The sequence below is a fragment of the Protopterus annectens genome, chromosome 2.part1, assembly GCF_019279795.1.
Source record: "Protopterus annectens isolate FY-2018-M chromosome 2.part1, PAN1.0, whole genome shotgun sequence".
Classification (NCBI taxonomy): Eukaryota; Metazoa; Chordata; order Ceratodontiformes; family Protopteridae; genus Protopterus; species Protopterus annectens.
The window spans coordinates 1,067,241,392-1,067,268,526 of record NC_056729.1 but is presented as its reverse complement, the minus strand read 5'-3'; the positions used below and the strand labels follow the sequence as shown (position 1 = coordinate 1,067,268,526).

At 45.2% G+C, this 27,135-nt stretch overlaps 1 protein-coding gene across 4 annotated transcripts in view; it reads left to right on the top strand.

The window, feature by feature from the left end:
* Positions 1-27,135, top strand: part of PLA2G7 (phospholipase A2 group VII) — a 1,251,751-nt gene that overhangs the window by 814,811 nt on the left and 409,805 nt on the right. For all 4 annotated transcript variants that reach the window (XM_044062626.1, XM_044062625.1, XM_044062627.1 and 1 more), the window contains one exon: positions 15,138-15,251. In XM_044062626.1, the coding sequence (XP_043918561.1) occupies positions 15,138-15,251 (114 nt within the window). The remainder of the gene's footprint in view (positions 1-15,137; positions 15,252-27,135) is intronic.

Here is a 27,135-nt window from a genome sequence, read left to right as displayed (position 1 = left end):
TCAGGGTTACAGGTTCCAGTTTCACACCCTTCCAAAATCAAAAGGTATGCCGGACCTGCCACAAAACCAATGGGCAGAGGCACAAAAGGAAATTGCTGCTCTCATGGACATGGGAGCTATTCAAAGAGTACCACAGCAAGAACAGGGACAAGGGTTTTACTCAAGAATCTTCCTGGTTCCCAGAAAGGACAAAGCCTGGAGACCAATACTGGACTTGTCAATCCTAAATACTTTCCTGGATGTTCCAAAATTCAAAATGTTAACACTGCAGCAACTTCTACCCATGCTTGGGCAAGAAGGCTTGGCTCGTTACTTTGGACCTCAAGGAGGCATACCTGCATGAACCAATCAGACAATCTTGCAGAAGATACCTCAGATTCATAGCTGGCTCAATGCATTACCAATTCTCTGCACTACCCTTTGGCTTATCTACTGTGCCCAGGGTCTTCACAAAATGCCTGGCACCAGTAATTGCATTTTGCAGACAAAGAGGAATTCAGATATATCCCTACTTGGACGACTGCCTTATTCAAGCAGAGAGCAATGACATTCTACTAAAGCATCTGGCATTTGTAAAAAGATTATTAATTTGCCTAGGGTACACAGTAAACGAAAAGTAATCAAAACTAGTATCCTCTCAAGAGATAATATTCCTACCCTGATGGCTTATCTCACACCAGACAAACAAAGGCAACTGACTCATTACTTTCAAATGATGGCAACAAGTCCCATCTCCCTGCAAGAAAAATTCTGCAAGCCCTGGGCTTCATGGCTTCCTGCATTCTACTAATTCCATATGCAAGACTGCATATGAGGAAACTACAGTGGTATCTAAAAAGTGTTTGGACTCAACATTGCCACAGCCTGGAAACAATAGTAACTATAATTCCCTGTCTACAACAGGAGTTTCGATGGTGGTCCAGGGCCAGTCACCACAACAAGAGACAGCCCTTCACCTTACCCACAGCCAGGCAGACAGTAACAACGGATACATCGGATTATGCCTGGGGGGCACACACAGCAGGAAAATGTATTCAGGGCACGTGGCCCAAGGAACAAATGCATCTTCACAAAAGGAGATGCTAGCTGTACAGAATGCCCTGACAGCCTTCAAGGATCTACTACATCCAGGACAACTATTGCTAAAGATGGACAACACCACAGTTATGTGGTACATAAACAAGCAAGGGGACACACATTCCTACCCCCTCTGCAGGCAAGCCATGACTCTGTGGAGCACAGCACTGACCTATCAAGTACATCTGCAGGCACAATTCCTGCCAGGAAAAAAAAATACACTGGCAGATGAACTAAGCAGAAATCTCATGGATCCGCACGAATGGAAACTAAATCCACAAGTCTTCAGCATGATAACAAGGAAATGGGGACGCCCGGACATAGATCTTTTTGCCTCCCCTCACAACTGCCAACTACAGAAATTCTGCACAAGAACCTATCACTCACAAGCATGGAAAGTGGATACTCTTTCATTCAGCTGGAAAACCCTGACAGTTTATGTCTTCCCTCCACAGCCTCTTCTTCCCAAGGTACTCCTAAAAGTCAGACAAGAGAAGCCAAAAATTATCCTGATTGCCCCAGACTGGCCATGCCAGCACTGGTACCCAATCCTAAAGAACTTGTCTCGAGGCCCAGCCTGGCCTTTACCTCAAATTCCTTATCTTCTGACTCAACAAAACAATCAGATTCTACACAGTCAACTCAGAACCTTAAATCTGGCTGCATGGCAGATAATATAGCCACTCAGACCACTCCTCTGTCTAAAGCTGTTATGGATGTCATTTTAGAAGCCAGGAGGCCCAGGACTAGGAAATCTTATGCAGAAAAATGGAAGAGATTCTGTGCTTGGAACCAGGCACAAGGACTCGAACCACTTGTTCCAAATATACCTCAGATTTTACAATACCTAACTGAGATGCTGGACAAAGGCCTATCCTTTTCATCTAGTAAAAACCCATGCCTCTGCCATTTCAGCTCATTGCGATACGGAACCTCCTATTTTTTCACATCCACTGCTAAGGCAGTACCTCAGAGGGGCAAGAAACATAAGACCCCCAAAGATGGCACCAGTACGTACTTGGGACCTCAATTTTGTATTAGAAAAGCTCACACTGCCTCCTTTTGAGCCAGCCAACACAGCTGATATAAAATTCTTATCATGGAAAACTGCTCTGCTCCTAGCAATAACTTCAGCAAGAAGAGTCTCAGAGTTACAGGCATTAATGGCAGTGGAACCTTTCATCATTTTTCATCAGGACAGGGTCTCTCTAAGGACAAACCCAACATTTATGCCAAAGGTGGTTTCCAGTGTGGCCCTTAACCAAACCATTCATTTGCCAACTTTCTATCCAAATCCCCAGAATAAAGGGGAGAGACTTCTGCACACTTTGGATATACACAGATAGCTGCAGTTCTACTTGGACAAAACAAAAGGTTTCAGAAAAACTGAGCAACTGTTTGTAGCTTATGTTGCAGGATCACAAGGAAAGCCCATCTCAAAGCAGACAATTTCAAAATGGATAGGACACTGCATTCACTTCTGCTATGCACAACATGGCAAATCAGTGCCTCAGGGCATAAGGCCACATTCTACCAGAGCAGCAGCCACTTCAACAGCCTTTCTCAGAGGAGTACCAACCAAAGACATTTTAGAAGCTACAACCTGGAGCTCAGTGCACACTTTCACTAAGCACTACCACTTACCTCTCTACTCTAAATCCAGAGCAGGCTTTGCCACTGCAGTTCTGCAGGGCCTGGTAGCCTCTCCTAATCCTATTTAGGCCCAGCCACCCAACTTCAGCTTTGGGATTCTACCCAAGTGTATTGACTGCACACAATGAACATAGTACAGTTGTGTACCTACCATAAATGTAGATGTTTGAGTGTATTCACTGTTGCAGTCTAGGTTACCCACCCACCATCCCCCTTTCTCATTGCTGGGTCCTTTCTGTACTTCTCAACTCTCTACAACCTATGTGATGTATTTGCTTGTAGATGAAGGAAATGTTATTTTGGTACATAGATGTTTATTGCCATAATTTTTTCCAGCCTTTCCTATTTGGGGGCACCTGACATCTGGGTCAAGAAAAACTGAAGAAAATGTGGTTGCATCTTTTATACCCCTGGCACACTGACGTCAGGGAAGAAGCAACAGCAACCGACGCCGGACCTAGACTTTTGAACTCGGGGCGATTGCGGGTAGCCTGCCAGCAGAATAACCCAAGTGTAATGACTGCAACAGTGAATACACTCGAACATCTACATTTATGGTAGGTACACAACTGTACTTTATGGTGAGTACATAACTTCTTTATCGGAAGTAGTTTACTTCATTTGGTCTTCAACCTGTGGGACAGAGTCCCCAGCTACTAAACTCCTGGGTGACCCTCATAGAAGGATATTCCAGAACACCGTGGAACCAAAGGATGCTCTCATTCTAAAAGTCAAATCCAATTTGTAATGAGAAGTAAAGGTATGAGATGAGGACCAAGTAGCTGCAGAACAAATATCATCCAATGAGACTCTTGACCAAAAGGCCGCGGAAGTATCCATGGACCTAGTGGAATGAGCTTTCACCTGACCTGGAGGAAACATACCTTTGTCCTTATAGACCTGAAGGATGCATGAGGAAATCCACCTAACAATAGTGACTTTGGAAATAGGTTTACCCAAAAAGGGTTTAGAGAAGGACACAAACAGTTGATCGGATTTACGGAGGTTTTTGGTCCTGTGAAAAAGAAAGTCGTAACTGTCTATGAACATCCAACAAGTGGAGTTTGTATTCCATTTTGTTAGCAAAGTTAGGAAAGAAGACAGGTAGATTAATGGTTTGATTGATATTAACTTGTGATGCCACCTTAGGAAGAAAGGACGGATTGGTCAGAAGGGAAACCTTATCTTTATGGAAAATCATATATGGAACTTTGATGGACAAGGCTTGCAGTTCTGAAACCCTTTTAGCAGAAGTAATAGCCACTAGGAATGCTGATGTTCATCGTGTTACCCTGCTGCAGTCATCACACTTGGGTTATCCGGTCATCAGGCGGTCCCGCAGTCGGCCTGAATTCCAAAGTCTTGGTCCGGCGTTGGTTGCTGTCGCTTCTTCCCTGATGTCAGTGCACCAGGGGTATATAGGAGGCATCCAACGCCATTTTCTTCAGTCTTTCTTGCCGCGCGGTGCCTGAAGCAGAAGCAGTTCGCAAGTGCCGGTCGTCCGACTCCTGAGATTTTCAAAGTCGAATTTCAGATCCAAAGTCTTCAATAAAGCTAAGTACCCCATTGGGGAAACTTTTCTTGCCTCAGACCGATGTCAGAAAAAGTTCACAATTGTATTTCTTGTGGGAAGCAAATACCTCATAAGGATTTTCATTCTTATTGTATACCTTGCCTAGGCCCAGACCACGACGTCATTGGTTGTTGGTTTTGTGCTAGGTTCAATAAGCAAACTATAAAGCGACGCTTTGATTTCGCATGACACTACTTCGGTAGAAAATTTAATTACACTATGCCGTTGGAGCAACCGACTACCGGCGTGCACAGAAAACACAAAGATAAGGACAGACAGCCTAGATCCAAGCCAGACTCCGAGGCTTCAGCTGGGCCGGTTGCCAGTTCACTGGTTTTCAGTGAGGCGCCTATGCAGCCCCTGGCTACCGCAGAATTTGAACCCCAGACTGCTTTGGACTATCTGGCAGAGAGTTCTAGGCCGACGCAGCCATTTTCTTTAGGCCCTACCGACGACATTGCAGAAGGAGAAGCCGGTGCTGCAGAATCACCTTCAGTTTCTGAAGGTGTCTTCAGACCGACGACGCTCACCATAAAACGGTATCCTAAGCTTAAGACTCCTCTAAAACCAAAAAAGACTGCACTTCAGTCTCCAGTTCAAGGGCCCCATGCCTAAGAAACACATGCTTAAAATGGCTGAAGATTTGATCTCTTTAATCAGAGTTCCCAACCCCCACCCGACAAAAGGCCTAGACAAGAGGCAGATTATGCCTCCTCTGATCAAGTGTCTATTTCCTCAGGCTCCTCTGAGGAACAAGATTACTCCTTTCCCCCTTATGAAGATTCTGATGCTGAAGATTCCATTCCCTCAGCTTCTCCCCCTGAAGACTATACCTTTGGGGAAACCTTACACACCATGAGGGAACATTTCCACTGGGAAGGTCAGGACTACTCCGACTCAAAGAAAAGGCTCAGAGAGTTTATTTTACTCCCCCAGCACAGACCACTTGCTATCCCCCCAGTTTTAGACATTGTGGATGATGTTTACTTAGAATCTAGTCTAAATCCAGATTCTCTGCCTCCTGCTCCAGCCAAACCAGATGGATATTATAGAGTGCCTGACTCACACAAATTCCTTTACAAAAGCCCTGTTACTGACCCAGAGACTATCTCCCAGGGTCCCAAAGGGGCTAAGGCTTTTATGGCTAAAAATCCCATACCCTCTGAAAGGGACTCCAGAGCACTAGATAGGTGGGGGAAGAAGGTTTACACATCAGCCACTCTAGCTATGAGAGCACTAAATTGTCAATTTCACATGCTTAAATACCAGCAATTCCTAATGTCTCAAATAAAATAAAAGATGAGCACACATCCTCAACAGTCTAAATTGAAGGAAATGCAGGATCTGTTGCATGCAGCTGAACAGGTGGGCAAACATACTTTACAATGTGGATTTGATTCCTTGGAAGCTTCCTGTAGAGCAGCTGTTACTAGGTCTGTTATACATAGGCATGCTTGGTTAAAGGACAAGCTCTGCCTGATCATGTTAAAGCAAAGTTACTAGATGCGCCCTTACAGCAGGATGTCCTATTTGGGATTAAAGCAGAAGAAGTCTTAAAGAAAATGGAGGATAAGGCAAAATCTATGCAGATGGTCAAAGATTTCTTACAGGTACAGCCCCCACGCTTCAGCAGAAATTGGCCAACAAAAAATTGGTCCTTTCCAGCTACTGACAGACCACAGAGGGGTAAATACAGATGCCCAAGAGGCAGAGGACAAGCACAAACCCATTACAAACCTCGACAATGGGGCACTGCAACACAGAAGGGAGGAGAAGACAGGTCCCAAACTACTATAAGGCAAACACAATGACTTAAACCTCAAATTGCCAAGCAAAACTCTCATGGCAGCTCCCTTGGGAGGAAAATTAGCACTTTTTACAGACAACTGGCACATCGTTACACAGGACAAATGGGTCCTAGACATTATTTCACAAGGATACAGATTCCATTTCCACACCTTGCCAATGATAAAAGGAATGCCAAACCTGCCACAAAATCAATGGGCAGAGGCACAAAAACAAATTACAGCTCTCATGGACATGAGAGCCATTCAACTGGTACCTACACGGGAGCAAGGCCAAGGATTTTACTCAAGGCTCTTTCTAGTCCCCAGAAAGGACAATGCTTGGAGACCCATTCTGGACCTTTCAATTCTAAACACCTTCTTACAAGTACCCAAATTCAAGATGCTTACACTACAGCAGCTTCTTCCCATGTTGGACAAGAAAGCATGGCTAGTAACGTTGGACCTCAAGGAGGCATACCTGCATGTCCCTATCAGACAAAACTGCAGAAGATACCTCCGTTTCATTGCAAGTTCAACCCATTACCAATTCTCTGCACTGCCCTTTGGCTTATCCACTGCGCCCAGGGTCTTCACAAAATGCCTGGCACCAGTAATTGCAAACTGCAGATAAAGAGGAATTCAAATATACCCATACCTGGACGACTGCCTCATCCAAGCAGAAAGCAAGGACATTTTCTTACAACAGCTGGCTTTTGTAAAACACCTTCTAAGTTGCCTAGGGTACACAGTAAATGAAAAGAAATCAAAACTAGTACCCTCACAAAATATGACATTCCTGGGTGCCAGCTTGAATACAATGGCCCAGATGGCTTATCTGATGCCAGACAAACAACTACAACTGACTCAATACTTCAAAACAATGGCAACAAAGACCCAACTCCCTGCAAGAAAAATTCTGCAGGCCTTGGGCTTCATGGCATCTTGCATGCTACAGATACCATTTGCAAAACTGCATATGAGGAAATTACAGTGGTACCTAAAAAGCGTATGGACTCAACACAGCCACAGCTTGGACACAATGATATCTCTCATTCCCTGCCTTCAACAAGAGTTTCTGTGGTGGTCACAGGCATGTCACCTCAACAAGGGTCAGCCTTTCACCTTGCCCCCAGCCAGGCAAATTATGACAACAGATGCATCGGACTATGCCTGGGGGGCACACATGGCAGGACGGTGCGTTCAAGGCATATGGACTGCAGATCAAAGGAATCTGCACATCAATCAAAAAGAAATGCTAGCTGTACAGAATGCCCTGACAGCCTTCAAGGGCCTCTTACATCCAGAACAGCTTACAGTAAGGACGGACAACACCACAGTAATGTGGTACATAAACAAACAAGGGGGTACACACTCCTACCCTCTATGCAGGCAAGCAATGACCTTATGGAACACAGCACTGACTTACCAAGTTCAGCTACAAGCTCAATTCCTGCCAGGAAAAAAGAACACATTATTAGACGACCTAAGCAGAAACATCATGGATCTCCACGAGTGGAAACTGGATCCACAAGTATTTGCAATGATAACTCAAAAATGGGGGCACCCAGACATAGACCTGTTTGCCAGCCCCCAAAACTATCAGCTAACAAAATTTTGTACAAGGACATTTCACCATCAAGCTTGGAAAGTGGACGCACTCTCATTCAGTTGGGAAAACCTGACAGTATATGCTTTCCCTCCATTGCTCCTTCTCACAAAGGTGCTGCTGAAAGTCAGGATGGAGAGACCCAGAATGATACTCATAGCCTCAGACTGGCCACGCCAGCACTGGTACCCACTACTAAGGAATATGACCCAGGGCCCACCTTGGATTTTACCACAAATTACTCATTTGCTCACACAGCAAGACAGCCAGATTTTGCACAGCAAGTTCAAAACCTTAAATTTGGCTGCATGGCAAATCACCTAAGCAACCAACCAGCTCCTCTTCCTCAAGCTGTTATGGATGTTATTCTGGAAGCCAGGAGGCCCAGCACCAGGAAGGCCTACTCAGACAAATGGAAAAGGTTTTGCGCCTGGAACCAAGCTAAAGGCCAAAATACCCTTCAGCCACACATACCTCAGATTCTACAGTATTTAACTGAGATGTTACACAAAGGACTTTCTTTTTCATCTATTAAAATCCACGCCTCAGGTATTTCAGCCCACTACAACACGGATCCTCCCTTATTTTCACATCTGCTTCTAAGGCAGTTTCTCAGAGGGGCCAAAAATATTAGGCCACCCAGGAGAGCGTCTACACCAACCTGGGACCTCAATTTTGTTCTGGAAAACCTTACGCTACCTCCTTTTGAACCAGCTTTCTCAGCTCACTTAAAGTTTATATCATGGAAGACTGCCCTGCTGCTAGCAATAACTTCAGCCAGAAGAGTCTCAGAGCTTCAGGCACTAATGGCAGTAGAGCCTTTCCTCATTTTTTCATCAAGACAGAGTTTCTCTACGAACTAACCCCTGCTTTATGCCTAAGGTGGTATCCAGTGTGGCTCTAAATTAAACCATCCATTTACCCACCTTCTTTCCAAATCCACAGAACAAAGGAGAAAGACTCCTACACTCCTTGGACATTCACAGGCAACTACGTTACTACTTGGATAAAACTAAGGTTTTCAGAAAATCTGACCAGCTCTTTGTATCCTATGCTGCAGCTTCACAAGGAAAGGCTATATCAAAACAGACCATTTCCAAATGGATAGGACATTGCATTCGTTTCTGCTACACCCACCATGGAAAACCAGTTCCTGCTACCATAAGGCCCCACTCTACCAGGGCAGCAGCTACATCTACAGCCTTCTTCAGGGGGGTGCCAACCAAGGATATTTTGGAAGCTGCAACTTGGAGTTCAGTACACACCTTCACCAAACACTATCACTTACCACTTTACTCTAAGACTAGAGCTGGCTTCGCCACTGCAGTTCTGCAGGGCCTTCTAGCCTCCTCTAACCCTGTTTGACTCCACCTCCCATCCTTAGCTTTGGGATTCTACCCAAGTGTGATGACTGCAGCAGGGTAACACGATGAACATAGTACAGTTTTGTACCTACCATAAATGTAGATGTTCGAGTGTATACCCTGCTGCAGTCCAGGTTACCCTCCCTCCATCCCCTCTGACCTAACTAACTAAAACCTTTCAATGCCTTAAAATATGATACTACCTTTGTGGTGTATTTGCTTATAGCTGGAGGGATGTTTTGTTTGTGCTAAACTTTTATTATTGGTACTATCTACTGACCACCATTTTGGGGGGGGCACTTGACATCTGGGGCAAGAAAAACTGAAGAAAATGGCGTTGGATGCCTCCTATATACCCGTGGCGCACTAATGTCAGGGAAGAAGCGACAGCAACCGACGCCGGACCAAGACTTTGGAATTCAGGCCAAGTGTGATGACTGCAGCAGGGTATACACTCGAACATCTACATTTATGGTAGGTACAAAACTGTACTTTTTCCAAGATAAAAATTTTAGGTCTTTGGTTGCAGCAGGTTCAAAAAGCGGAGTGACCAAAGCTTGAAGAACCATAGTAAGGTCCCATGGGGGAACAGGATCCTTGATCGGGGGGGCGTAACAGGTCCCTTTGATAAAGGCTTTACACAGTCTGGAGGAGGCCATTGAGGCAGAATTCTCACCCACATGAAAATGAGAGATGGCAGCCAATTGAACTTTGACAGTAGAAGAACTAGCTTCCTGTTGAAAAATATTGGCTAGGAAATCAGGAATGGCAGAAATAGGAGCCATGAAGGGGTCTAAACTCCTTTGAGAAGTCCAAAAGGAAAAATGCCTCCATTTGCTGCGGTAAACCTTCCTGGTTGAAGACTTATGGAGCAGCCAAGCCGTGAGCTTTAAACTGTCCAGGTTTGGATGAAGAACCCCCGTTGGGTGTGAAATCATATCCTGAATGGGATCCAAGATCCAGGGTGGAGCCAGAAGATGAGACCAAAGGAAGGGGAAACCATACCCAGAGAGGCAAAAATGGGACAATGAGATTCACTTTGCTCCCCAGTCGATGAGCTTTCTGTAGAAACCTCGGAATAAGAGGTACTGGAGGGTAAGCATACAGAAGACTGGGAGGCCAAGTATGGACTAGAGCATCTGTGGGAGACTCCCCCAGCAGGAGGTTCAGAGTGAAAAACTCACTGCACTTCACGTTGGAAGGAGATGCAAAGAGATCACAGCAAGGCTGATCCCACTCCAGGAAGATCTGCTCTGCTACTGAAAGATTCAGAGACCACTCATAAGGCATCAGAATAGTCTGACTTAACCTGTCTGATAGAATGTTGGACCGCCCCAGAATGTGCGTTGCAATGAGAAAGTGACCGGTGGAGATTGCCCATTCCCACACTCTCATGGCCTTGTGACAAAAGGGATAAGGTCTGCTCCCTCCCTGTTTGTTGATGTACCAGACGACTGACATGTTGTCTGATTGAATTGCAATGGTTCCCAGAGGAAGAAAGGCATGAAGGACCTGCAAAGCCAAAAGAACCGCCCTTATCTCTAGAATGTTTATGTGAAAGCTGGTCTCTACAGGGGACCACAGGCCTTGGACTGTCCTGCCCGAACAATGCTTCCCCACCCGAGTTGGGAGGTGTCTGTGGTCACTGTGGCTTGGACAGGGGCTGAAGCAAAGGATCGTCCCTCCAAGATCTCCGGAGAGCACATCCACCACAGGAGGGATGACCAACAGACTCGACTGAGTCATATTGGATACAATAAAGGAAGTTCCAACAGGGACCAATGTACAGCTAGTGTTCACTGTAGAATTCTCATATGTAACTGGGCACATGGAAGAAGCGTTATGGTTGCTGCCATTGAACCTAAGGTCCTCAACACTGATTCTGCCAATGGAAGATGTGAAATGGTGAACGGTAGGTCAGAGAGACATGTATCCTCAGGTTTTGTACTCTCTCCGAGGTCAGGAAGATTTTGCAATGTAAGGTGTCTATCCTTGTCCCAGTGTAGTCTATCACCTGGACAGGATTTAGAAGTGATTTGTATGTGTTAATTGCGATCCCCAAATGCACAGCAAGCTTTAAAAATAATCCCTGGTTTGAGAAAGTAGACACCTGGTGGGAGCAGTGAGGAGCCAATAGTCCAGGTACGGGAAGACCTGAATCCCCTGAAGCCTCATGTGAGCCGCTACTACTGCCATCACTTTGGTGAACACCCTGGGGGCTGTGGTGAGACCAAAGGGTAGGGCTTGAAATTGGTAATGACTGGAGCTTCTCTGCATCTTTATGTGATAGTGGGCATCCTGGAGGTCTAACGAGCACATCCAGTCACTCTCTTGCAGATACGGCATGATGGACTGTAGTGTGACCATCCAGAATTTTTCTTTGGCAACTGACAGGTTTAGGGTAGATGGTTGCAGAATGGGCCTTAAGTCCCCCATTTTCTTTGGCACCATAAAAAACCTGGAGTAGAAGCCCGATCCGGACTGATCTGGGGGCACGGGTTTGATGGCTTGTTTTTCTAGTAGCTTGGAAATTTCCTGTGCTGCTGTCTCCCTTTACATGGGTGGTACATCTGGGAGGTGTTTGGGAGGAACCACAAAGTGGATAGAGTATTCTCTGTATATGATCTGAAGCACCCAGCGGCCTGATGTTACGGACTCCCATGCCGCCAGGTGCAATGACAGTCTTCCCCCGACTGCCTCCAGAGTACAGCAGTCAGGCAACCCCATCAGGGTTACTGTCCGGGCTTGTCCGAGAAAGGTTCTCGAGACCCAATATTCCTCTGACCCCTTCTGCCTCTGGGCCTGAGTTCTTTCTGTCCCCCTCTGCCTGTGGGGAAAGAAGATCACTGAGTGTCCCGGGAATATTGTGACTTCTGGAACCACATCTTCTTTTGCCCTGTCTGAGTCCAGGAAAAGGATCTTTGAGGGTTCGAAAAGCAGATTCCGATGACAGTGTCTTCCCATCCTTCTCACTCTGGACTAAAGTCTCTCTGACTGTCTTACCAAAGAGAGTAGAGCCGTCATAAGGGGCATTGGCAAAGGATGCCTTGAAAGGTTCTAAAAACTAACATAGTCTGAGCCAGGCCTTGCTCCTCATGGACATGCCAGACTCAACCACCCTAGCCGCTCCTTCAGTAGCATGTGAGAGGAGTCGCATGGACAAGTTGGAGACTGCTTTCAATGTGGCCATCCTTGCAGAGAACGAGTCCCTGTCCTCCTGCAACATGGACTTAGGGGGAGATTCAGCCAGCTCCTTGACCAGGTCGCACTGGAGTCTCATGACGTGGGCCAGGTAGTTCAGCACCCTAATGGAAAAGGTTGCTTCCCTAAGCGGTCCATCATCCATGACTCTTGGTCCGGAGGATGAACCAAGGAACTCTCTTAGGCTAGTTCCTTCTTTGTGGCTGCTGCTACCACCATAGCGTTTGTGGGGGAGCCCTTGTTCCACACTGGTCTATCTGAAGGTGGACTTCAGGATATTTAGGGATTGGTTTCATGGTGTCCGGCTCCTTCCAGGCCTGCAAGGTGACCAGGTCCACCAGGAGATCTGCAGGAGGGGACACCCAAGAAGTAGATGGGCCCATGCTGAAAGCCTCCAGGAACACAGACTCATCAGAAGAAGGTTTGGGTGCAGACCAACCTCCCTGTTGGCGAAGGATTTCCATGATGTCTCCAAAGGAGACATCCTCAGGAGGTGACCTGGGGAAACCTTCCCCATCATCCAAATCCATGTCCCCGGTGAGGGACTCGGGGGAGTTCAAGTGCCTCCTCTTACATGTGTGCTTGTGAGGCACGTCTCTGATGGGGCTCTCTGGGGGAACTCGCAAGCCACTTGTTCCTCAGAGGGAACCGTCTGGGGCTTCTCGGGCACTGGCTGTCCTTCTGGTAAAATGATGGGATTTGTAGATAGAGCCGAGGGGGTCAGGGTGGAATCAGAGGGGATAGTCAAGGTACTCGATCCAGTGGAGAGAACCCTTTCTACCACATTGAACACCGAGGGAGAATGAACCTCTGGGGAGCCATTAAGGAAGACGGTCTCCCCGAGTCCGAGACCAGAATCGAAGCCGGGCCCGAAGTGGATGGAGCTCCAAGGGAGAGAACTTGGCCCGACAATGCCGGAGCCGATGAAAAATGTTCTGCTCCTTCTGATCCAACACTCAAGCTCTGGCTCCGAAAGTCGCTCAGATCTGAACTGGTCAGATCCGACATGCTGCAGGCAGCTGTCGGTGTCGAGGAAGCAGATACCATCGGCGCCGACCCCCTGACTAAGGACATCCTCGGATCCGAGTACTCCGAACCCGGTGGATGGTTCAGAGAAGGAGAAGTTGGTGTGAAAAAGGGAAGCAAGCTCCCCCCTCCAGAGGGAGAGGGGGCTGGCAAGACCCCCATCTGCATCTGAGTACAAATGAACCTCCTCATCATTTTATCCATGTCACCTTCCGATTGGCCCTGTGTGGATCTCGATGAGGTCACGAACTCCGACCTGGCAGATCAAGGAACTGAAGCCCTAGATGGAGAACGTGTCTCCTTCAGCTCTGGGGAAAATCTCGGAGATCAGAGCTGTGGGGAGTCACGGATCCTAGGCTGACTTTTAGCAGGAGAAGGAAGGTCCGGGGACCTCTTACGTTTTTCTGGTCTGTGAGATTTTGACTCTGTCTCCTTCTCTCTGCACCTTTTCCGCTCCACTTCCACAGGCTTTGAAATGGGAGGTTGAGTCCCAGCCTGGGAGGGAGGAGAAGCAAGGGCAAGAGAGGAAGGAGAGGTGGCCACAGCAGCCGCTGTGGCCAAAGCCAAGGATGAGGCAACCGCCTCAGAAGTGGGATGAAGGCATTTCAGGGCCAACTTGGCCTTCCTGTCCTTGATAGCTTTTGGGTTAAAACCCGCGCATATAGAGCAGTCAGTATTCAGATGGGCAATGCCCAAGCACATTACACAAAGAGTGTGGCCATCTGCTGGAGACAGTTTATGGCCAAACTCAGTGCACATTTTAAACACAGGCTTATCAGCCATGCTTCTATCCAAGCCACTCAAAGTAGAGAAGGGAAAAAAGGAGAGACAAAAATCCCACTCAGACCACTCACCACACACTCAAGTCACACAGAGCACACTGAGGGGGGAGGGGAAGCAAAGCACATTAACAAACTAATTCTAAACTACAAAAAGGGTTGTATTATATGATGCACCAGCAAGAGGAGGAGAAGAGGCAACCTACACTAAACACATACTAATATTACAGAGAAAAAAGCTGCTTAAAAGCAGAAAACCCCACTCACTACTCGGAGTTCAGGAGATCATGATGCTTCAGCAAGCTGTGGTAAACGAGATCTGGGGGTTGGAAGGTAGTGGAGGTATATTATGGGTAAGGGGAGGAGCTTGGAGCTCGGAGAAGATGCTAGTGAAATTGCCAGCTCGGATCCTATACAGATCCGGTATCCCACAGGTTGAAGACCAAATGAAGTAAACTACTTCAGATTATGAATTGCATTTCCATTTCAGTAAATCAACATGTCAAACTTATGTATGTTTAGAAACTTTGCAAGAATTAGTTTTGTTATTGTTTAAGCAAATAGAAATTAATAAAGCTATAAAGTTAAGTAGAAGATGGCTGCATGCTTTATGTATCTATTTTATGAAATCAGTAGTGAAATGTAGTGCAGTCTGTATAAAACAGAGCATTATTTTGAACTCATTACATTCTATGCTGTCCTGTGTTATGAACAAAAATATGAATTGCATTTCCATTTCAATAAATCAACACATTAAACTTGTGTATGTTTAGAAACTTTGCAAGAATTAGTTTTCTTATTGTTTAGGCAAATAGAATTTGATTTTCCCTTTTGAAGATGAGAAAGGTGAAAACTGATTTCACTGTATTCAGTAATATGTATGTGTACGTATAGGTATATATACACATACATGCATATGTATATGCCCAATATTTATATATATTAGTTGTAATATTTATAAATATATATATGTGTGTGTAAGTTTTATCTATGTATCTATATATGTTTGTGTGTTTCAAATAAGAAGCATGTTATAGTTTGTATAAATATTATTTTTTTCCAAATGTATAGGTTCTTCTGCGAACAGATGAGTGTATCAGAGCCCTGAACCTCATATGTGACATTAATGGAGGTAAACAAGTAACAAATGCATTACCCTTGCATTTTGACTTCACTGCTTTAAAGGTAAGTAAATACAGCAACTTATGACTCTCACATTAAGAATATGACATTATTTCTATCAAGAATTTGTAAAGAGTGGGTAATTTTGTTGCACAGAACTATTAGTGTACCTGTTTATGCATAATACAATATGTGTATGCCTGCTTGGCAAAAATAAAAATCCCTTATATTCTGCCATTTACCCAGATGTCCTTCAAGGATGCATCTGCAGTCCTAACAAATGGGTTGTCCTGTCGTCAGGCAGCCCTTCGGTCGGCCAGATTCCAAAGTCTGGGTCTGGCTTCGGCTGGTGTCGCACTTCACCCGACGTCATAGCTGCAGTTCTTCGGGTATAAAGGCATCAGCCGACGCCATTTTCCTCAGTCTTTCTTGCCGCGTGGCGCCCGAAGCAGAAGCTGTTCGCAAGTGCCGGTCGGTCAGATCCAGAGTTTACTACTACCGAATACTACTTCGAAGACTTCTAAAAAGCTAAGTACCCCGTTGGGGACTCTTCCTTGCCTCAGCCGATGTCAGAAAAAGTGAATAACTGTTTAACTTGTGGGAAACAAATACCTCATAAAGATTTCCACTCTTACTGCTTACCTTGTTTAGGCCCAGACCACGACGTAGCAGCTTGTCTAGCCTGTGCTTCCTTTAACCGACGGACGCTTAGACGTCGGTCAGAGTTTGCTGAGCAGTTTTTCGGTTCTGATTTTGCGTATATTATGCCGTCGGATCCTCCGACTACACAAATTGCCAAAAAACGCAAAGAAAAGGACCGACACTCGCGGTCCGCGGTTTCGTCCGAAACCGCGGTTAAGCAAACAGCGAGTGTCTCTATTTCGGCCGAAACCGAGCAAACGGTCCTTGTTTCAGCCGAATCCATGCCTTCTACCAAGGCCTCTTCTAACCTGGTAGAATCGGCTTCGGAAATACAACCTGCTGCTGTGGTTTCACAGGAATTGTCGGACACTATCCCCTTGGATGTATCCACCCCTGCACGTGGAGCTGCTAGGCCTCCTGCAGCCATGTCCATTAAGGCTTTTGCCAGGGCTAAAGCAGCTAAAACTACTAAGTCTGTGCCTGTTAAGCCCCCCTTTCACAGGCCCAGTTCCAGTTCCCAAATGCTTTCTTTGGCAGAGGATCTCATCTCTTTAATAAGGGGATCCCAACCTCATCCAGACAGGGCCTCTCAGCCACCTCCAGAGAAGAGACCTAGAGCAGAGCCCCCTGAGCCAGTGTCCTCGGATGATTCTTCGGATGATTCAGACAATACAGACCCTCCAGAGGCTCCTTATTCTCCCTACGAGGACTCTGATGCTGAAGAGTCGATTCCTTCTGCCTCTCCACCTGAGGAATTTTCCTTTGGGGAAACCTTACATGCCATGAGGGAACAATTTCAGTGGCAGGGCCAAGACTTTTCAGATTCCAGGAAAAGGCTTAGGACCTTTTTGCATTTACCACAACATTGGCCTTTAGCTATACCTCCAGTTCTTTCTGTTGTAGATGATGCATTTAATGATGCTTGTACTGCTCCTGATTCTTTACCTCCAGCCCCTGCTAAGCCCGATAGGTTCTACAGGGTCCCGGACACACATCACCATTTATACAAGGCTCCTTTTGCAGATCCCGAGACTATCTCCCAGGGCCTAAGGCAGTAGCATCTACCTCTGTTAAAAATCCCTCCCTCTGAAAGGGAATCCAGGTCCTTAGAGAGATGGGGTAAAAAAGTATACACCTCTGCTACTCTGTCAGCTAGGGCCTTGAACTGTCAGTTTCATATGATCCAATATCAGGAGTTTATGCTTGATCAGTTAACTAAGAAACTGTCCTCTGATGATTCTTTAGATAAGAAATATGTTCTGGAAATGGTGCATAACATTCAGCAAGTTAGTAACCATTCTTTAAAATGCAGCTATGATGCACTGGAGGCTTCCTTTAGATCAGCCATGACTGGCACAGTTATCAGAAGGCATGCATGGTTGAAAGAATAGGCCTTGCCGGACCATGTCAAATCAAAATTATTAGATGCTCCCATGGACAAGGTCAATTTATTTGGTTCTCCTGCTCAGCAGGTATTGAAGAAAATGGAAGAGAAGGCAAAATCTGTACAAACAGTGAAAGATTTCTTACAGGTGCAACCTCCAAGGTTTAGCAGGAACTGGCCCTCCAAAAATTGGTCCTTTCCAGACTCCTCTAAAACACAGAGAGGCAGGAATAGGCGTTCAAGAGGCAGAAATCAATCCAGGGGTGCCTACAGGGGACGCCAGTGGCAGGGCAACAACCAGCGAGGCACAGACACAGCCACTACCACTGCAACAGGACAATCACAGTGACTTGGCCCTGGCACCGCCTACCAGAGAACAGCTAGCAGCACCCTTAGGCAGAAAGCTAGCCTTATTTTCAAAGAACTGGCATTACATCACAAGGGACAAGTGGATTTTGCAAACTATAGACCAAGGTTACAGGTTTCATTTCCATACTTTACCAGGAAAAAGAGGAATGCCAAACCTACCACCAAATCAAAAGATAGAAGCTCTAAAACAAATAGCTCAACTAGTAAGAATCAGAGCTGTGGAAAAGGTACCATCTATGGAACAAGGAAAGGGATTTTACTCCAGACTCTTCCTGGTACCAAGAAAAGAGGAAAAATGGAGGCCTATTCTCGACCTGTCCGCTTTAAACACATTCCTCATTGTTCCAAAATTCAAAATGCTGACCCTACAGCAGCTTCTTCCCATGCTGGGCAAGGAGTCTTGGCTGGTAACTCTAGATCTCAAGGAGGCATACCTGCACGTCCCCATATGACCAAATTGCAGAAGATACCTCAGATTTCTTGCAGGATCAGAGCATTATCAATTCTCAGCATTGCCCTTTGGCTTATCTACTGCACCCAGAGTGTTCACGAAATGCCTGGCATCAGTAATCGCTCATTGCAGACTTCAGGGAATACAAATTTATCCCTACCTGGACGACTGCCTCATACAAGCGGACAACAAAACAAGCTAACAGAAGACTTACAAAGAGTCATTTACTTGCTGCAAGCCCTGGGATATACAGTCAGTATAAAAAAGTCAAGGCTGATACCATCCCAAAGAATAACCTTTTTAGGTGCAGAGCTGGACACATCAAAGCAGATGGCATTCCTAACTGTGGAAAAACAAGAACAACTTCCTCTCTACTTCTTGGCATTAACAAAGCAGAACCATCTAACAGCAAGAAAAGTACTGCAAGCCCTGGGCTTCATGGCATCCTGCATAATTCTGGTCCCTCATGCCAGACTGCATATGAGAAAACTACAGTGGTACCTGAAGAATTTATGGTCTCAACGCAGACACAGCCTAGAAACCAAAATCCCACTAATACCATGCCTGAAGCAAGAGTTCCTATGGTGGGCTCAGGCCTGTCAATCAAACGAAGGTTTGCCATTCTACAGCATTCAACCAAGCCAAACCATCACAACGGATGCCTCAGACCTCGGTTGGGGGGCCCACATGCTGGACAAGTGCATACAAGGCCTATGGACTCAAGATCAACTGCACCTGCACATAAATCTAAAGGAAATGCTAGCAGTAAAATTGGCAATCCAGACATTCAGACCATTCCTCCAAGAAGGACAGTTGATGATAAGGACAGACAACACCACAGTTATGTGGTACATCAACAAACAGGGAGGCACACATTCGTACCCTCTATGCCAGATGGCACTGGACCTATGGAATGTGGCTCTGAGCTGCAACATTCAGTTACAGGCAATTTTTGTACCGGGAAAAGAGAACATTCTAGCAGACATATTAAGCAGAACTACCACGGATGCCCACGAATGGATGCTACACCCGGACATCTTCGAAGCCATCACAAGAAAATGGGGACTACCACAAATAGACTTATTTGCATCCCCACTCAATCACCAGCTCAAGAAATTCTGCACAAGAACGTACCACCCACTTGCTTGGAAGGTGGACTCCCTATCTTTCAGTTGGAACAGCCTGACAGCATATGCATTCCCACCACTTCCTTTGATGCACAAGGTGCTATTGAAGATCAAAGAGGAACGTCCAAGGATCATTCTGATAGCTCCAGACTGGCCAAGACAACATTGGTACCCATTACTGAGGAGCATGTCTCAGGGACAAATGTGGACACTACCCCTGATCCCATTGCTGTTAACACAGAACAGCTGCAACATACTGCATCCAAACCTGAAAACTCTGCAGCTGACTGCCTGGAACATTACATAAGAGCAACTAACCCAAATTTATCCCAAAGGGTTAAAGACATTATCCTTGAGGCTCGCAGACCTTCTACAAGAAAGAATTATGCAGCAAAATGGAAAAGATATCTCATTTGGAGTACTGCAAAGGGAAAAGATGTGTCACTGGTAAACATAGCCAACATCCGGGAGTACTTGGCAGAGCTCTTCCATGCAGGCCTGTCCTATTCCTCCATTCAAGATACACGCATCAGCTATTTCGGCAGAATACAGTTTGGATCCCCCTGTCTTCTCACACCCTCTGCTCAGGCAGTTTCTGAGAGGAATTAAAAATGTAAAGCCTCCTAGGAAACCACCATTGCCAGCATGGGACTTGAACTTCGTGCTAGAAAAATTGACACTTCCTCCTTTCGAACCAGCAGCAACAGCAGAATTACAATACTTATCCTGGAAGACTGCTTTCCTTCTAGCAATCACCTCAGCAAGAAGGGTTTCTGAACTACAGGCATTAATGGCAGTGCAACCCTTCCTGATCTTCCATCAAGACAGAGTGTCCATGAGAACAAATCCTACATTTATGCCTAAGGTGGTATCCAGAGTCTCTTTAAACCAGGCTATCCACCTACCTACATTCTTCCCCAACCCACAGAACAGGGGAGAAAGACCGTTGCATACCTTGGATGTGCATAGACAATTACGCTACTACCTGGACAGGACCAAGTGCAATAGAAAAACTGACCAGCTTCTGGTAGCATATGCAACAGGAAGGGAAGGAAAAGCAATTTCAAAACAGACAATCTCCAAGTGGATAGGAAATTGCATTAGATTTTGTTACTCCTTCCATGGAAAGAAAACTCCAGAGAACATCAGGCCTCACTCCACAAGGGCTACAGCCACCACTACAGCTTTCTTACGAGGGGTGGCTACCAAGGACATTATAGAGGCTGCTACTTGGACCTCCGTGCATACATTTGCCAAGCATTATAATTTACCTTTATACTCTAGATCCCGAGCAGGTTTTGCCACTGCTGTTTTGCAAGGGGATCCTATCTACACCATAATCTCTCTTCCTTCCTCCTCCCCTAGTTTGGCTATGGTATTCTACCCATTTGTTATAGGTTCATAGGTTCATAGGTTCATACTAGGCTATCTGCCCAAGGGCATTTATAAGCCTAGCCCATAGTTATTTGGCTTTCGCCACCCCTTTAGTTTGAATAAAACTATGCCTATTATTTTGCTGTGCCTCTGTCAAGCAGTGACACTGAAGTAATCCCTGGGGTATATCTGCGATCCCCCATCCATTGGTCAAGATTCCTCTTGAACAAGGCCAGTGAGGTGCTCTGCCTCACATGTACCGGGATTTTGTTCCACAGCATAGGGAGTCTCTGGGTGATGAATCTGTCCCTCCAGCATGTTCTATTAATAACCGTGTCAAGGTTTAAGTCTCCTGACTTGTGGTTCTGAGGGATCTAGATTTTTTGAGGTGAAGCATATTCATCAAATCAGGGTTTGACATGGCCTTATATGTCAGGCACAGGTCACCTCTGAGCAAGCGGTATGAGACTGAATAGAGCTGGAGTTCTTTCAGTCGGGCAGCATAAGACATATTTTTGAGACCCTTTATCCTTTTGGTGAGGAACTTTTGGGGCCTTTCCAGCTGCTGCAGGTGTCTGGTCAGATACATTCCGAATGGGGCATTGTACTCAATCATAGGTCTAATGAGTGATGAGTACAGTGGGGCGATGACCTCCCTTGATCTAGATGTGAATCCCTTCATGATCAGGTGGGCAATGTAGAAGGTTTTCCTAACTACTTTAGCAACATGAGTGTCAAACGAAAGGCTACTGTCAACCTGGGTCCCCAGATCCCTGATGACTTCTTCTGTGCTCAGTGGATTGCCACCTATATGGTAGCTAGGGGTAACCTTGTTTTTCCGCAAGGGTATGACTATGCATTTCTTGGCATTTAACTTTAGGCCATGGCTCTGGCACCAGTTATCCGTTTCTGTGAGGCCCTTCTGAAGGATATCTGTGTCAGATGTGTTTTCGACTATGGCCTAGTTTGCAGTCATCTGCAAACTTTGTCAGCCATAACCCTCCTGTGTTTGCTTGTACTTCAGAAAAGTAGATGCCGAACAAGAGTGGACCCAGGACTGAGCCCTGTGGGACACCACTTGTGACAGGCTTTGAGTCTGACATGGCTCCAGCAACTCTGACCCTGTGGGTTCTGTCACTTAGCCAGTTTGCAACCCATCTTGTGATGTATGGGTTTACATTCAAGCTGATGAGTTTTTGATGATACCTGAGTGGGGTATTGTGTCAAGGCCTTTGCCAGGTCAAGGTAGGCTGTATGGACTGCCTTTCCTCATCAATGGCCTTGGTGACTGTCTCGAAAAAGTCAACCAAGTTTAAAAGGCATGATCTGCCTTTGACAAAGCCAAACTGGGTTGGATCCAAAGTCTGCAAGTTCCCTATGTCTTTATTTATGAGTTCCATTATGATCCTCTCCATGGCTTTGCAGATAAGGCTTGTCAAGCTAATGGGACGGTAATTTCCAGGGTCGGTGGAGGCACCGCCTTTGTGAAGTGGGACCACAGTCGCTGCGGCGCCACTCCTTGGGTACGTATCCTGAGGTGAGGCTAAGATTAAACAGCTGTCCTAACTGCGGGTTTAATTCCTCATTGAGTTCATGGAGCACACAGCCGGGGACACCATCCGTCCCATGGATGCTGTGTTTTTGCTTTGGAGAGAGCAGTTCTCACCTGGGCGTTGGAGATGTTTGGGGGCTACAATCCTCTGGTATAGATATCTCTCCTTTGGGGGAGGGGAGAAGTTTGCACTGAACCTGTCAGCCAGTATGTTGGCAATGTGTGTAGGTTCAGTAATCTTCACATCATTTTGAACTAATTCTGAGCATATCTGGGAGTTTCCTCCTAGGTTTCTAACATAGCTAAAGAAGGCCTTATGATTGTCTTTTGAATCCTTGGCGATTTTTCTCTCAAAATTTGCCTTGGATGATTTTATGAGAGCTCTTACTTTTTTACTTATAATGATCAAGGGTGTCTTACCTTTCAAGGATTTTGCTCTATCTTGTAGTAGCTTCCTCCTTTTGTTATAGAGCTTGTTTATGGCTGGGGTCCACCAGACTGGACGCTTGCCTTTGGTACAAAGAGTCTTAGTTTTGTTTGGGATTGCCTGATCCATGCAGTCCTGTAGGTGCTGGTAGAAAGCATTTGTAAGTGATTCAGCGGTTTGAGTAATGTTTACCACTGGCTCAGGGGCCTTAAAGGAGACCACACTAGTTTTTAGAAGTGTGAAGTCGGCTTTTGAGAAGTTTTTCACTGTGGTCTTTTTTGTTTCAGGTGGGGCGGGATGAGGACCTCCAGCGAGATTAGTTTATGATCTGATCTCACCAGTGAGGGGTATACTTCCGGTGTTGAACATTGTGATCCCATGTTCGTGATGATGAGATCAAGTATGTTTTCTCCTCTTGTGGGGATGGTGACTAGTTGTTCCATGGCATTTGAGTTTATGAACTCCAGGAACCTTTGGGCTAGAGTGTTTGGGCTTGAGTAGTGTTCCCAGTCTATATTAGGGTAGTTGAAGTCACCTAGTATGATGGTGTTTGGAGATACATTTATCCCCTCCATTGTTTTCAGGAAGGCCATGTGAGGTTCCTGAGTTTGAGAGGGTGGCCTGTAACATGCTACAAATTGCAGAGCAGTCTTGCCTATGGTTAATTGCACCTGGATGGTCTCCGATGCATTGTGCGTTGCCACCAACCTTGAGGTGTAGGTGTCCTTTATGAATATGGACACCCCCCCTCCTTTCTTGGTGTTGTCCGGATTTTGGGGCCGGAACGCATGATATGAGGTGAAACCTGCTAGTGCTGGGGTGCTCTCAGGAGCCTTGAACCAGGTTTCTGTCACAGCACAGACATCTATGTTCTCCATACTGAGAAGGGCCTCGAGTGCGTGCATCTTGAGATTGAGACTTCTGGCATTGAGCAGCATTACCCTTAGTTTTTTTACTTTTTGTGTTCTAGGGTGGTAGGTTTAGAATTTGAGCCTTGCCTAAAAAAGGCACTATGGGGGTGGCAAGAGCCTTTGCCAATATCCGGAAGCCTAGGGGTGACAGGTGCAAGCCGTCCCTTGCGAAGCAGCGTGGCTTGTCCAGCATGTCATCCCAGGCAGACAGACATTGGATCCCCTTTGAATGACACCAGAATTTAAGCCAATTATTAAAGCTGATCATCTTATCACTGTATTGTGGCATCATTCTAGGTGAAGGTAGGATACTGCTCAAGGTCAGGGTCATACCTGCCTGGGCTACATAATCAGAGAGCTCCTCAATGTCTCTTTTCATGTAGTCCAAGGAGTTAGGACTGCAGATGCATCCTTGAAGGACATAGTACAGTTTTGTACCTACCATAAATGTAGATGTCCGATAGGAATGCATCTGCAGTCAGGATTACCCACCCGCCTTCCCCTCTGTGGTACTCCTAGGGTATTTGCCATCTTTCAGCTAGCTTGGGGGGGATCTATTATGGTGTATTTGTTTGTATATATGTACATACATGCTTATTTTATGTGTTTGCTGCTCTCTACTATTTGGAAACATTGGCATTTATCCAAATTTAGCCATTCAAGAGGGCACCTGGCATCTGGGGCAAGAAACACTGAGGAAAATGGCGTCGGCTGATGCCTTTATACCTGAAGAACTGCAGCTATGACGTCGGGTGAAGTGCGACACCAGCCGAAGCCAGACCCAGACTTTGGAATCCGGCCGACCGAAGGGCTGCCTGACGACAGGACAACCCATTTGTTAGGACTGCAGATGCATTCCTATCGGACATCTACATTTATGGTAGGTACAAAACTGTACTTTCACTGACCTTTCCAAGATTAAATACTGTAATAAGCACCTGGTGTGCTATTTCATCCACAGTTTTTGCTCCATTTTTCAGGCAAATCTAAGCCAGAGGAACCTTCTTCTGTTGACTACCAGATGTATAGTTGCATGTTATTCCCAGTTACCACAGTTCCTTAAAGTTGGTGACTTCCATGTCCCTCGTTAGAATGTGATTGTTATGCATTAGTAAGTGAAGCTACTACTACTATCTGTCCTTATTTATTAGTTTTTTTGTTTGTTAACTTAAGTACACTGATCCATAGGTAGGTAGGTACTAGGCAGTAGGCTATCGGCCCTAGGGCCCATACAAGCCTAGCCAAAAAATGTACCCTGGCATTCGCCAACGAAGAAAATTATTTTCCTGTGCCCCTGTCGAGCAGAGCCACAGAAGTGATCCTCGGGGTGAATTTCCCATTTCCCATCCAGTAATCAAGATTTTTCTTTGGACCCTCTTTAGCTATAAATGGGCCATTGGCATTTAAAGTATAATAAACCATGACAGCTTGTTAATATAAATTATAATTGAACCACAATAGATGGCTTACATAAAACATAATTATAGCAAAACAGATACACAATGCATGTTGCTACATTAACTGTTTGAGCCAGATGAACTACAGCAAAGTAAGGCACTACAAGCAGTAGGTCTGTTTAACAATATGCACTTATAGCAGACATTTGTTATTGAACATCACCAAGTTATAAGGTTTTGTTAAGGTGGATTATGCAGCCACAAAAATTGTCAAATGCGTGTACATTGGACATCTGGAATCTGGCAACCTAACCATAAAGTTAGTGCATTTCCTAAGTAATCCATAACAAATCCCTAGGGTCAGACTAAAAAGATGATTAATTTACGTGAAGCAGCACTGTAGGGCAGTGGTGTGTGGGCCTTGTATTCCAAACAACTATTTGTAACACAGTAGTCATGCTGGCAAAAACTGCACTCTGCCTAAAACCTAGGGACAAAGATATGCCAATCAAAATGCCATGCCAGGGAGCCTGTGCCTTACATAAACAGAGTTTTGATTTGCAGAAATGTGATCTAAGATGTAGTTGCTTAAGCCATTATCTAAGAAGTGTCTGCTTCCTAGCTAGATAGTAAAGTAGCCTGAGTCCGGTCCTAAAAATATTGAAACCATGCAGTTGTGTAAGTATTAACCATAATCATAGATGTTCGAATGATCACTGCTGCAGTACCTAAGGTATGTGGGTTATATCCTGCTAAGAAAATAACAGCCAGACAGATTCAAAAGCTTTTAGAGGATCCTCCAGGCACCCAAACCATTAGCTTGACCTAGGCTGACTAAAAGCTAGGTTTGGGTGCCAAGACCTTCAGATCTTTCATGCTAAAAGAGAGTGGGAGGCTAAAGCCCTTGGATGATAATGCTGGGAATATAACAGTAAAAATTCCACACCCTGGCATAAAAAACATACAGAAGTAAGGTGGATGGTGGGTGGGATTGCCTACTGTAGCAGAGATCATTTGAACATCTACAGTTTATGGTAAGTTTACCTACACAACTGCACTATCTTCTTCATAAGGATCCCTGCTGCAGTAGAATACGCTATATGGGTAGATTATCGTAGCTTAAACTGACAAGGAAAAAGAATGTTGAGGGTCCTGGATCCCCTGGGGAATGGGACTAGTAAAGCCTGTCCTAGACATGGAGAATGAATCTAGTTCATACTGCTTTGTAAATGTGTGCCTATAGGACCAAGTTGCTGCTTCTAGAACACTTCTAGAATCCATCATTTACAAAAAAGCCACAGGTGAAGCCAAGGCCCTTGTAGGGTGAGCTTTGATCCTGCCTGAAATTGTTTTATTTTGTTGTGGTGGGTTTAACAAAAATTAATAGCATGAAACAACCATTTTAAAATAGTCTGTTTTGATGCAGTTTGTCCTTTTTTCTTTACCTTCACAAGAAATGAAGAAAGACGTTATGAAGGATTTTGTTCTGTCAAAATAGTACCTTTCCCTATCTGTGCATTTGGTGACTACAGTTACCTGCCCTCAGAACTGCATTAGATGATGTCTGATGCACAACATGGCCAAGCAGTGCACTGTGGAGCATAGCCTGGGTAGATTGTTGCATGCGTCAGTTTCAAATTGCTAAAAGATAGGTACTGTCATCATTTGCAAACAAACTGAGACTACATAAAACCTCATATTCCTTGAGTAGCTCTTACAGCCTCATACTAAAACAATCTCATTTCTCCTCAGGCACCCATGAAAGATTTTTCATAAAGTAAGTCCCTGCATCTTGGACTTCATTTCCTAAAGTAACTAACAGCCATACTGATGCATCAAACTTTGAAGGAAAGGTTTAAGCAGCATTTACATGAAGAATTTAGATGTTCCTGTTATAGAGATCCAAGATGACTTATTCGCACTCACTTTCTGGCAGACTAAAAATTAGTTTAGTTTTCACTTATGGTACTGTATTTCTATAGAAAGCCTGTTAGAAACAATCAATACAGAAAGTGCATTGTACAAATATCTAATCTGCATATACTATGATGTGTTTTTGTAATTAGTTTTATGTTATTTATAGGTTTTGTCAGTGTTTTCCATATCTGACCATTTTTATAATCGTTGCCAAATGGTGTGTCCAAGTTAAGTAGAAGGTTAAAATAAGAGTCCTCTACCAGTCCACAAATCCAATTAAATAGCAAGCAAACACAGAAACAATCAAATATGAACTTAACAATCTTTGTTGTGTCTAATCTGGCCAATAGTTTTGGACCAGACACTACCTCTTTGTCAGTGCCACATCATATTACT